We start from the raw sequence: 13,818 nt of genomic DNA on the forward strand, positions 1-13,818 counted from the left end.
TTTGCATGCTACGATGTTTTTATGTGCATGATCAGTACTTGATGTCCCCAAAATGGAGGCTGCATAACATTTTTAAGAATGGAGAAGGTCCTTAATCTATCTGATTTTCAAACTGCCACATATTTATTTCCTATTAAAAAATCTTTTCTAAATTGTTTGATCCATATAGATAATACTTTGCCACATAGGTTCTCTAAGATCAAATTGATCTTAAAGCCAACATTTTAAAATTTCTGTTTTAGTCTTTGGGTGATTTTTAAAAAACAATTCTTGTCCTCTTTCCTTTATTATAACTGAGTCCGGCTTTAGAGCTAAATGGAGTGAAAGGCCATTTGCTGTAGGATGTCTGCAGCTTATTTAAAAATTGCTCTACAGTAGGTTTATTGAGTCAGTCAGAACTATTGAGTATCAAAACCTAGTTTGCACAGATTAATTGCATTTCCATGATTGGCTAGGTAAATCAGTTATGGCAACTGCTGTTTATGGTTAATTTTTTCTCCAATAAAGGTGAATTGACAGAGCTCTACTGCAACATAACAGTAAATAGTTACAACATGCATTATTTATTACTGAAATATGAAAACAAATTTTTAATATTGACACCACCTTTAGGAGTTCGCTAGGATTTCTGCACAGATTTTTTTTCTAGTGATATCTTGTATATAAAAAAGATTTTTATTACTGAGTAGAAGGTCGTCATTGTGTTTTTCCTCTTAAATTTGGTGCACATGTATTCAAAAATTGCATAATTTTTATCCTGTTCACTGTGAAGTTAAAATAAGCCCTAATTTCCTGTTTTAAAATTTCAAGGAGTCTTCTAAAATCAGTAGAAGAGGAACTGCATCAGCGGTAATTTTTCTCTTGTTGCCTTTTTTAAATAAAAATTCTCCTTTCGCTTTTAAAAAAAAATCTTAGTGCCTAAAGATAACCATTTGCTCGAGTGCTTGTCAAATTGATTTTGTATAAGTCTAATTTTTTTAGACTACAGCTACTTTTAGATGAATAAAAAACATAAAATATAATGATGAGCTCCATATAGAGCAAGCCCTAAAGGTAGTGCATGCCAGAGTTCTTTTACTTTCGTTGAAATTATTCCACTGAAATCCACTGAGCCATAAGTACCTTGTTCATCTCCTTAGGGGACACGTGGCTCATTTAGATGATGATGGTGATGATGATGAATCTGAACAGTAAGTCTTTTCTTCTTCTAGTTTAGCTGAATTTGGTTTTACTTAGTATGCAAGTAAGAGACTAAATCAGAATAATCTCCATTAAATTCTGCATGGCATTCTCAAATCTTTTTTCAGCAATGTACATTCAACCTAGCTAAACCAAAGCAACCTTTTATGGTTCATTGCCATCCTGCTTGGCTGCCTTTTTCTTTTCTTTTGGCCATGTGATCAATTTATTGTATTGCCATTCAAAACACAATCATTACTTTGTAAGACTATTTATTTTTGCTGAATTGCTTTATATAGTTACTGTAACCTCTACACCCTCTTGAAAGCTGAATTAGCTTGGCAGCTTTTTCATATGTAAAATGCAGCTCCAAGTACAGTTTTCAAACTTCTAGAATGCATGTGCTATGTAGATAAAAGCAAATGAGCCAAAACAACATGACAAAACGTGTCTCAGGTTACCAGTATCGCCATTACATTATTTGACAGGAATTTAATGGGTTAGGAAATTACTGTATTTCAGTTTTGGATACAAGGGTTCAGATCCCATCCAGTAATACCTGGACAATAAAATCTTTTGACAAAAAAGTAATATTGGTCACTGATGCAAAATTGTCTTGCATGTCCGTCTGAAATCCCAGCTTTCAGTAACTTTTGTTGTATTGGGTAAACCATCTGGTTGCAATGATATGATGAACAAACCTGAAGCTGGAATTACTTAGCCTTGATACAGATGTTTCAAAGGCTTTTGGTTTGTCATAGGCAGTAGGGCAAGACCAGAATAGCTGCTCTGTTTCCTTGCTATGTTATAATGGGGAGTGCATATGAAGTGAAGTGATAAAGAAACTGCAAACTAAGTGAACTTTGAGGAAAATGTAATCCATCACTCCCATTAACTGTAGTGATCCAAGTTGGATTAAGGTTCAGGATTGTTGATACAGGCGTTCCCCCTCGCAGTTGTATGTTCAAAGTGGTTTATAACAATTGTAATCTGGTTCACAATTGTCTTGTGACTTGTTCTGGATTTAGCAACGAATGGGAAGTGTCAACTGGGAGTGCAGCAGGGAATTAAACTGTTTTCTACATAGCAGTGTAGCTGGCCTGCAGGGTGTCTGATGCTAAAGTGTTTAGGACTGATGTATGCTAGTAAAAGGAATGCTTCATCCTCCATTCATCAGTGAGCACTAGGAAAATGTAGTTTGTTGAACTAATAGATAATATATTAGAAATATGCCAAAATAGCTCAGCATTATTGAGGAACTAATTTAATAAACTACTTATACTATCAGGAAGAAATGAAAGCACCTTCTTTTTTCCCAAACTAGATATCCACAAAATGCATTGTTATTGGCTGACACATGCACAAGTGAGGAAAATCACTATCGATCCATGAAGATTTATTTTGTATAAAATTGGCTTTGAAGACTGTTATTTTTGGATGTGCTTGATTAAAATTTCAGCTTTATGATTGGTTTGGTATGACAAAGGGCAGGTAGCCACCAAAGACTGAGCTTTTGTAGATTCAGAACGGGTAGTGTGAGATAAGCAAATACAGGACATAATTTAGCATGAGCAAGAGTGCATCCTCTGGTGTGACGACAGTTAATTTGTTTATTCGTTAGAACTAGACGGTGCGATCCCCATTCCGTTAGGAGTTTAGCACAGGAGCTTTTGATAGAGACTTATTCTCATGTGCGCAAAAGACCTCAGATGGTTTTAGCCATTTGAGGTATAAGATGTATGAACTATTGTATGCAATGCTTGGTATCACTTGCTTAGCTTTTGTTTTATTTTGAATTTATAGCTCAACAATGAAACCCAGAGTGCCACCGCCTCTTCCTCCCAAGGTAAGTTGGCAACATTCTTGTATCAGTGTTTTGTATCACAATCTAATTGTACAATTTATGGTAGTTACAGAATGACAGTCACATCAGTGGCCATGCAATCAGTTGAGGCTTCACAGCTAGATGTATGGTAAGTGGGTTAGAAAACAAAACCAGATAATAAATACTGTATCATTGGCACTAGTAAATTATTTGGTTCTTTTAATATAATTTACCTAAATCTGCGAGGTTTTTTTTTGAACTGTTCCCATATTTGATGGGAATTGAAAAATGTCATCTTCCGAAGCCAGTCTGAGCTGATAGCTGTTTTATGCAAATGAATACTGTGCGTCTAAAGAATATAGCTCTGTTGGCATTCATAAGAGATGGATACATATTTGAGAATACTATTAACTTTCGCAGGAATACCTATCGTGGTTACTGCGAATAAATTCTTATCCTGCACCAGGATTAAATGATCTAAAGCAATGTGTTGGATTTGACTAAACTTAATGGAAAACCGCTTCCGAGATTTGGAACACATGGAGCTCTCTTAATGCTCACATAATTGCACCCAATAGAAATGTTCAATTCACTTTTCCGAAAGACGTAATTTGAATTTCATACATTTTCCAACTACTTAAACATGACGAAGGTGAGGGTAATAGATTGGCGAAGAACCCATTTTGAGAGGCTGAGAATAGAACTTGGGAAAATAAAATGGACAACAAGATTGATAAACAATGATGCAGAACAGCAATGGGAAACATTTAAAATGGTGTTTATCAGAGTCCAGGAAAAATATATTTTGCTAAAAAAACAAGAACAAGCTAAACATTAATGAGTTACCATGGATGAATAAAGGCATAAGGGAAAAATTGAGGGTAAGGAAAGAGGCATACAATAAGTACATGGACAGCAGGGGTGAGCATGACGAGAGAGAATACCAAGAAGTTCGGAGAGAAGTCAAAAAAAGAATTAGGAAGGCAGAGGAACTATGAAGTTAAACTATCAAGGAACATTAAAAAAAATTAAAAATATTCTACAGACACATAAATTTTAAAAAGAGAAAAGTTGGGATGGGGATAGGGCCACTAAGGGATGGACAGGATGAAATTACAGTCAGCGATGAAAAAATGGCAGAAACATTAAATCATTACTTTGCTTCTGTATTTATCAGATGGACATGACATCAGAAGATGAGATAAGAAATGATATAACCACATTTAAAATAAAGAAGAACTATTTAATAAACTAATCAAACTGAGGACAAAACCCCTGGTCCGGATGGATTGCATCAACGCATTTTAAGAGAACCTAGAGAAGAGATAGCAGAGGCACTATTGTACATATTTAATAATTTGTTAAACTGGCAGATGGCTAACATAATACCTATATTTATGAAGGGTGATGGGACATGTCCAGAGAATTATAGACCAATCCGCTTAACATCGGTGGTAGAAAAAATAATGTTCAAGAAAGGGAAGAAGGGTAAACCCGGAAATTATAGGCCAGTCAGTTAGGCCAGTGCAGTTGATGTTGCGTGACTTCCAAAAGGTGTTTCACAAAGTACCACATTATTGCCTTGTGGCAAAATGGAAGTCCATGGGATAAAAGGGGCAGTAGCAGTATGGATACAAAATTGGCTAAGTGATAGAAAACAAAGTTGTGGTGAATGGTGTTTTTTTGGACTGGAGGGAGGCTTACCTCAAAGTTTAGTAACAGGACTAGGTTTTTGATATACAATAATGACGTGGACTTGGGGTGGGTATAGGCCACAATTTCAAAATTTGCAGATGGCACAAAACTAAGAAGTGTAAACAGTGGGGAAGAAAGTATTAGACTTCAAGAGGACATAGGTTGGTGGAATGGGCAGACAAATGGCAGATGATATTCAACGCAGAGAATTGTGAGGTGATATATTTTTGTCGGAAGAATGAAGAGAGACCATACACATTAAATGTAAAATTTTAAAGGGAATGCAAGAACAGAGACACCTATGGGCGCTTGTGCACAAATCTTTGAGGTGGCAGGATAGGTTAACAAAGCAGTTAATAAATTTAGCATGTGGGATCCTGGGCTATATAAAGAGGCATAGGAAGCCAGGAAGTTGTGCTAAACCTATATAAGAACATAAGAAATATAAGTAGGAGTAGGCCATTTGACCCCTCGAGATTTAATGAGATCATGGCTGATCTTCTACCTCAACTCCACTTGCCTGCACTATCCCCATGTCCCTTGATTCCCTTAATATCCAAAAATCTATCTATCTATAAAAGACTAGTTCAGCCCCAGCTGGGATATTGCCAAATTCTGGGCATCACACTTTCGGAAGGACATGAAAGCTTTGGAGAGGGTACAGAAGAGACTTATTAGAATGATCCCAGGGTTGAGGGATTACAGTTATGTGGATAGACTAGAGAAACTGGGGTTTCTCCTTGGAGCAAAGATGGCTAAGAGGAGATTTGATATGGGTGTTTAACATCATGAAGGGTTTAGTTAGAGTAAATAAAGAGAAACTATTTCCAATGGCTGAAGGGTCACTAATGAGGGCATAAATTTAAGGTGATTTGCAAAAGAACCAGAGGCGTCACGAGGAAAACCTTTTTACGCAACGAGTGGTTAGGATTTGGAATGCACTGCCTGATAGGGTGTGGATGCAGATTCAATAGTTGCCTTCAAAAGAGGATTGGCTAAATATTGGAAGGAGAACAAATTGCAGGGCTATGGGGAAAGAGGGGTAGAGTGGGACTAACTGGGTTGCTCATCGAAAGAATTGGCGTAGGCTTGATGGGCTGAATGGTCTCCTGTGCTGTACTATTCTGTGATTCTATGAATCCTTACTAAAAGAGAAAATAGGAAAACATCTAGAAACCAAAAATAATATAATGTATGGTCAGCATGGATTTCAAAAGGGCATGTCTTGCTTGACCAACCTCAAGGAACAGAGAGAGTAGACAAGAGTAAAGCAGTAGATGTAATGGGGCGGAGGACAATTTCGGCCCCAGAGTATTTCCACTTGTAGGGATGAGCAAAGCTAAAGGCTATCAATTTAAGATCGTCACCAAGAAATCAAATCGGGAATTCAGAAGGAACTTCTTTATCCAGAGAGTGGTGAGAAAGTGGAATTTGCTACCACAAGGAGTGGTTGAGGTGAATCGCATGGGAAGGCTAGATAAGCACATGAAGGAGAATGAAATAGAGGGTTATGCTGATAATTAGCTGAGGAAGGATGGGAGTAGGCTTGAGTAAAGAATAAACGCTGGCACGGACTGGTTGGGCCGAATGGCCTGTTTCTGTGCTGTATATTCTATGCAATTATAAATTATGACTGCTATGTTTATAACTATAACAAAGACAAAAATAATGATTTGTTAATCAAGTTTCAGATTCCATTAATTGTCAATGAAAAAAAAACACAAAACAGTAATATTCAATGTGTACCATCATAGAAACATAGAAACATAGAAAATAGGTGCAGGAGTAGGCCATTCGGCCCTTCTAGCCTGCACCGCCATTCAATGAGTTCATGGCTGAACATTCAACTTCAGTACCCCATTCCTGCTTTCTCGCCATACCCCTTGATCCCCCTAGTAGTAAGGACCTCATCTAACTCCTTTTTGAATATATTTAGTGAATTGGCCTCAACAACTTTCTGTGGTAGAGAATTCCACAGGTTCACCACTCTCTGGGTGAAGAAGTTCCTCCGCATCTCGGTCCTAAATGGCTTACCCCTTATCCTTAGACTGTGACCCCTGGTTCTGGACTTCCCCAACATTGGGAACATTCTTCCTGCATCTAACCTGTCTAACCCCGTCAGAATTTTAAACGTTTCTATGAGGTCCCCTCTCATTCTTCTGAACTCCAGTGAATACAAGCCCAGTTGATCCAGTCTTTCTTGATAGGTCAGTCCCACCATCCCGGGAATCAGTCTGGTGAACCTTCGCTGCACTCCCTCAATAGCAAGAATGTCCTTCCTCAGGTTAGGAGACCAAAACTGTACACAATACTCCAGGTGTGGCCTCACCAATGCCCTGTACAACTGTAGCAACACCTCCCTGCCCCTGTACTCAAATCCCCTTGTTATGAAGGCCAACATGCCATTTGCTTTCTTAACCGCCTGCTGCACCTGCATGCCAACCTTCAATGACTGATGTACCATGACACCCAGGTCTCTTTGCACCTCCCCTTTTCCTAATCTGTCACCATTCAGATAATAGTCTGTCTCTCTGTTTTTACCACCAAAGTGGATAACCTCACATTTATCCACATTATACTTCATCTGCCATGCATTTGCCCACTCACCTAACCTATCCAAGTCGCTCTGCAGCCTCACAGCATCCTCCTCGCAGCTCACACTGCCACCCAACTTAGTGTCATCCGCAAATTTGGAGATACTACATTTAATCCCCTCATCTAAATCATTAATGTACAGTGTAAACAGCTGGGGCCCCAGCACAGAACCTTGCGGTACCCCACTAGTCACTGCCTGCCATTCTGAAAAGTACCCATTTACTTCCTGTCTGACAACCAGTTCTCAATCCATGTCAGTACACTACCCCCAATCCCATGTGCTCTAACTTTGCACATCAATCTCTTGTGTGGGACCTTGTCGAACGCCTTCTGAAAGTCCAAATATACCACATCAACTGGTTCTCTCTTATCCACTCTACTGGAAACATCCTCAAAAAATTCCAGAAGATTTGTCAAGCATGATTTCCCTTTCACAAATCCATGCTGACTTGGACCTATCATGTCACCTCTTTCCAAATGCACTGCTATGACATCCTTAATAATTGATTCCATCATTTTACCCACTACCGATGTCGGGCTGACCGGTCTATAATTCCCTGTTATCTCTCTCCCTCCTTTTTTAAAAAGTGGGGTTACATTGGCTACCCTCCACTCCATAGGAACTGATCCAGAGTCATGGGCTACTAAAAGCTATAATAGAACTACTCAACTGGTATTTTGATGTTTTCTGTAGGTTTCTATGACAGGAGAATATGAGTGTCATTATTCTAGATATAACTGCTGATTGTTTTGTTAAATCAGTTATTTGGAAGGGGTGGGATAAGAATCTGACTGAAATAAATACTGAATTTTTTCTTGTCCTTGTTTTTGAATGTGCTGATTTTGTAACCTTCTGCAATGAAATAGCAGAATGTATTAATTCAGATAGTAGAGAGATTTGTAGCAAAAGCAGAGTTGTTTTAATGGGAGACTTTAATTTTCATGTTTCGATTGGGAAGAGCAGAGTAACTTGAGCCAGAAATGTAGTGCATTTCTTGAGTGCATTCACGATAGTTTTCTAGCAATTCATTCTAGAACCAACAAGAGGGCCGGCCATACTAGATTTAGTAATAAGCCGGTAGTAGTTAATGTAATAGTAAGGGGACATTTATCGAACAGTGATCATCATATGATCAAATTCAGTGTTGGGTTTGAAAAGGAGAAACGTAACAGTTACTAAGATTCTAGATTTTGGTGAGACTAACTTTAACGGGATGAGACAGACAAACGACAGCAAACTGGTCAAAACTGTTTGTTTGGGTAAAACTACAGATAAATAGTGGGAGGTGTAACGTGTTCAAAAAATAATTTTGCTTAATACGGGACCAATATATACCCCTAAGAGGTAAGAGGTCTACTTACCAAATTAAACAGCTATGGTTGACAAAGGAAAGAACATACGAAAGTGCAAAGAATAATGTAAATCCAGGGGACTGGGAGAGATTCAAAGAAGAGCAAAGGAAGACGACAATAGTAAGAGCTTCAAAAAGGAAATACGAAAAGAAACTTGCAAGGGATATCAAGATAAATACAAAAGGTTTTTACGATTATATTAGAAGCAAAAGGGTAGTCGAAGGTAATGTGGACCCTTTAAAAGTAGATGGGGTAATACTTTGACAACGTGGACCACTTTCCATATCTTGGGAGCCTACTTATCAGCAAGGGCAGACATCGGCGACGATGTCCAACACCGCCGACTATGTCCAACACTGCCTCCAGTGTAGCCTTCGGTTGCTTGAGGAAGAGTGTGTTTGAAGATCAGGCCCTCAAATCTGGCACCAGGCTCATGGTCTACAGGGCTGTTGTATGGCTCAGAGATGTGGACCATATACAGCAGGCACCTCAAATCGCTGGAGAAATACCACCAACGATGTCTCCGCAAGATCCTGCAAATCCCCTGGGAGGATAGAGACACCAACGTCAGTGTTCTCAATTAGGCCGGCATCGAAGCACTGACCACACTTAACCAGCTCCGTTGGGCAGGCCACCTCGTCCGCATGCCCGACACAAGACTCCAAAAGCAAGCGCTCTACACAGAACTCCTACACAGCAGATGATCCCCAGGTGGGCAGAGGAAACGTTTCAAAGACACCCTCTCAAAGCCTCCTTGATAAAGTGCAACATCCCCACCGACACCTGGGAGTCCCTGACCAAAGACCGCCCTAAATGGAGGAAGAGCATCCGGGAGGGCGCTGAGCACCTCGAGTCTCGTCGCCGAGAGCATGCAGAAATCAAATGCAGGCGGTGGAAGGAGCTTGCGGCAAACCAGACTCCTCACCCACCCTTTCCTTCAACCACTGTCTGTTCCACCTGCGATGGAGACTATAATTCCCGTATTGGACTGTACAGTCACCTGAGAACTCACTTTTAGAGTGGAAGCAAGTCTTCCTCGATTTCGAGGGACTGTCTATGATGGACCCTTTAAAAGTAGATGGGTAATACTGCAAATGTAAATAAGAAAATGGCAGACTTGTTGAATAATTACTTTCAGTTTTCACAGTAGAGGAAGAGAATAACATACCTTACATTCCAGGGAAACTATGAATCCACTAAAGTTAATGTAAGCAAGATAACAGTATTGGAAAAAAATGATGGCACTAAAGACTGACCTGCTCGGATCTGGTGGTTTCTATCCTAGGGTTTTAAAGGAAATAGGTGAGGAAATTGGCAGATGCTTTAGCCATAATCTTTCAAAGCAGCCTCGATTCAGGAATTGTCCCTTTTTTTAGATTGAAAAAGTGGGAATGTAACTCCATTATTTAAGAACGGGCAAAAGAGCTGAATTCCAGAGGTGAGGTGAGAGTGACTGCCCTTGACATCAAGGCAGCATTTGACCAAGTGTGGCATCAAGGAGCCTGAGTAAAACTGAAGTAAATGGGAATCAGGGGGAAAACTCTGCACTGGCTGGAGTCATACCGAGCACAAAGGAAGATGGTTGTGGTGGTTGGAGGAGTTCCTCAGGGCAATGTCCTGGGCCCAACTCTCTTCAGTTGCTTCATTAATGACCTTCCCTCCATCATAAGGTCAGAAGTGAGGATTCGCTGATGATTGCACAGTGGTCAGTGCCATTCGCAACTCCTCAGATAATGAAGCAGCCCATGCCCGCATGCAGCAAGACCTGGCAACATTCAGGCTTGGGCTAATAAGTGGCAAGTAACATTCATGCCACACAAGTGCCAGGCAATGACGTTCTCCAGCAAGCGAGAATCTAACCACTGCCCCTTGACATTCAATGGCATTATTATCGCCGAATTTCCCACCATCAACATCCTGCGGGTCACCATTGACCAGAAACTTAACTCACCTCACCTCTGGAATTCAGCTCTTTTGTCCATGTTTGGACCAAGGCTGTAATGAGGTCTGGAGCCAAGTGGTCCTGGCGGAACCCAAACTGGGCATCAGTGAGCAGGTTATTTGTGAGATTGGATTTGTTCTGCTTTTTGTGGACAGGACATACCTGGGCAATTTTCCACATTGTCAGGTAGATTCCAGTGTTGTAGTTGTACTGCAACGACTTGGCTAGAGGCGCGGCTAGTTCTGGAGCACAAGTCTTCAGCACGACAGCTGGGATGTTGTCAGGGGCCATAACCTTTGCTGTTTCCAGTGTGCACAGCTTTTTCTTGATATCAGGTGGAGTGAATCAGATTGGCTGAAGACTGGCTTCTGTGATGGGGACTTCGGGAGGAGGCCGAGATGGATCATTCACTCGGCACTTCTGGCTGAAGATGGTTGTAAATGCTTCAACCTTGTCTTTTGCACTCCTGTGCTGGTTTTCGCCATCATTTGAGGATGGGGATATTCATGGAGCCTCCTCCTCCCGTTAGTTGTTTAATGGTCCACCATCATTCACAACTGAATGTGGCAGGACTACAGAGCTTTAATCTGATCTGTTGATTGTGGGATCGCTTAGTCTTGTCTGTAGCACGTTGCTTCCGTTTTTAGCATGTAGTCCTGTGTTGCAGCTTCCCCAGGTTGGCACCTCATTTTTAGGTACGCCTGGTGCTGCTCTTGGCATGCTCTTCTACACTCCTCATTGAACCAGAGTTGGTCCCCTGGCTTGATGGTACTGGTAGAGTGAGGGATATGCCGGGCCATGAGGTTATAGATTGTGGTGGAATACAATTCTGCTGCTGCTGATGGCCCACAGCACCTCATGGATGCCCAGTTTAGAACTGCTAGATCTGTTCTGAATCTATCCCATTTAGCACAGTGATAGTGCCACAAAACACGATGGAGGGTGTCCTCAGTGTGAAGGCGCGACTTTGTCTCCACAATGATTGTGCGGTGGTCGCTGCTACCAATGCTATCATGATAGGTAGATTGGTGAGGACGAGGTCAAGTCCCTCGTGTTGGTTCTCTCTCCACCTGCCGCAGATCCAGTCTGGCAGCTCGGTCCTTCAGGACTTGGTCAGTAGTGGTGCTACCGAGCCACTCTTGATGGACATCGAAGTCCCCCACCAGAGTACATTCTGTGCCCTTGCTACTCTGTGCTTCTTCCAAGTGTTCAACATGGAGGAGTACTGATTCATCAGCTGAGAGATGACGGTCGGTGGTAATCAGCAGGAGGTTTCCTTGCCCATGTTTGGCCTGAAGCCATGGAATCAATGTTGAGGACTCCCAAAGCCACTCCCTCCCAACTATATACCACTGCCGATGGGACAGGACATACCTAGGGATGGTGATGGAGAAGTCTGGGACATTGGCTGAAAGGTATGATTCTGTGATTGTGAATATGTCAGGCTGTTGCTTGACTAGTCTGTGGGAGAGTTCTCCTTATTTTGGCACAAATCCCCAGATGTTAGTCAGAAGGACTTTGCACGGTCACCTGGGCTGGGTGTGCCGTTGTCATGTCCGCAGCCGGTGCCTAGGTCGATGCCGGGTGGTCCGTCCGGTTGTTTTATTCTTGTTAGAGGGCAGTTAAGAGTCAACTACATTGTTGTGGGTCTGGAGTCACATAGGCCCAGATCGGGTAAGGACAACAGATTTCCTTCCCTAAAGGACATTAGTGAACCAGATGGGTTTTTACGACAATCCGATTGTTTCATGTTCACCATTACTGATGCAAGATTTTAATTTTTTTAATTAACTGAATTTAAATTCCCCAGCTGCTGTGGTGGGATTTGAACTCGCGTCTCTGGATCATTAGTCCAGGCCTCTGGATGACTACTCTAGTGACATTACCACTATGCTACCATTGCCGTTGAGGGCTCCATGTACACAGTTTACTAAAATCGATAAGACTAATGGAATGTAAACCTTTATATCTCGAGGACTAGAATGTAAAGGAGAGGAAATTTTGCTGCAGCTATGCAAAGACCACATCTGGAGTACTGTGTACAGTTCTGGGAACCGCACCTTAGAAAATATATATTGGCTTTGGAAGGATTCACCAGAATGTTACCAGGGCCCCAAGGGTTAAATTATAAGGAGAGGGTACATAAATTAGTCTTGCGTTCTGAAATATAAAAGGTTACAAGGTGATTTGATTGAGTTTTGTTAGGATTTTGAATGGAATTGATAGGGTAGCTGGGGAGAATTTTTTCCTGCTGGTGGGGGAAACTTGGGACAAGGGGACTTGACCTTAAAATCAGAGCCAGGCCATTCAGGAGAGAAGTTAGGAAACAGTATCTTCACATTAAGGATGGTAAAAGTGTAGAACTCGCTCTCCTACAAAGCAATAGATGCCAGCTCAATTAATCATTTTAGATCTGACATCGATAGAGTTTTGCTCGCCAAGAGTATCAAGGGATATGGAACCAAGGCGGATGGATGGAGTGAGGTTACAGATCTGCTATCATCTCATTGAATGGCAGAACAGGCTCAAGGGAATGAATAGCCTACTCCTGTTCCTGTGTTTTGTAATAGAGATTAATACCTATATTTTAATGAGCTATATATGCATTTATACAACAATCCCAGATATGAAAGAATGTCTTCATATTCTTTGCACAGTGGGAACAGGGGAGGATTCTGGATAGCGGGTGAGGAGGATTGGGAAGCATAGTAGAAACAGGATGTTTTTAAAGAGACTTGAAATAATTGAGTAGCAGCAAGGCATAGTGGTTTTGGGGAAAGGATTCTCAAAAATTGGCCGCTGGTTCAAAAGTGAAAGGTGTGGGCTGGGATATATGACGGGAGAAGATTGCTTAGATACAGTGGTGCAGACTGTAGAGGGATTTGAAGATGAAGATCTTGAAGCCAATACTTGGGCAGCCGAGGAACCATTGGAGCTTGGCAAAGACAACGATGATGGGGTGTTAAGGACTTTGCACAAGAGTGGATTCTAGACCAACTGAAGTTTCTGAAGAGCAAAGGTCGGTGAGGAAAGCAATGCAAAAGTCAATCCATTAAAGTGATAAAGGTGTGGATTAGTTTTTAGCCACCAGAAGGAGAGAAGTACGGGTGCAAGTCGGCAATTTTCCAGAAGTAGAAAATTGCAGTTGTTAGCTAACTGGATTTTGTGTAAAAAGTCCAGTTCTAGGTCAAATGGAATGCTGCGGTAACTCATGCTAAGTCAACAGTAA

General features: G+C 41.2%; 1 protein-coding gene across 6 annotated transcripts in view; it reads left to right on the plus strand.

The window, feature by feature from the left end:
* map4k3a (mitogen-activated protein kinase kinase kinase kinase 3a) overlaps positions 1 to 13,818 on the plus strand; it is a 275,867-nt gene that overhangs the window by 196,690 nt on the left and 65,359 nt on the right. For 4 of the 6 annotated variants that reach the window (XM_070890095.1, XM_070890096.1, XM_070890097.1 and 1 more), the window contains 3 exons: positions 811 to 849; positions 1,140 to 1,190; positions 2,983 to 3,025. In XM_070890095.1, coding sequence (XP_070746196.1) covers positions 811 to 849; positions 1,140 to 1,190; positions 2,983 to 3,025 — 133 coding nt within the window. The remainder of the gene's footprint in view (positions 1 to 810; positions 850 to 1,139; positions 1,191 to 2,982; positions 3,026 to 13,818) is intronic. The other 2 variants (XM_070890098.1, XM_070890100.1) reach the window with 1 other exon arrangement.

This window comes from Pristiophorus japonicus, chromosome 9, assembly GCF_044704955.1.
Source record: "Pristiophorus japonicus isolate sPriJap1 chromosome 9, sPriJap1.hap1, whole genome shotgun sequence".
Classification (NCBI taxonomy): domain Eukaryota; kingdom Metazoa; phylum Chordata; class Chondrichthyes; family Pristiophoridae; genus Pristiophorus; species Pristiophorus japonicus.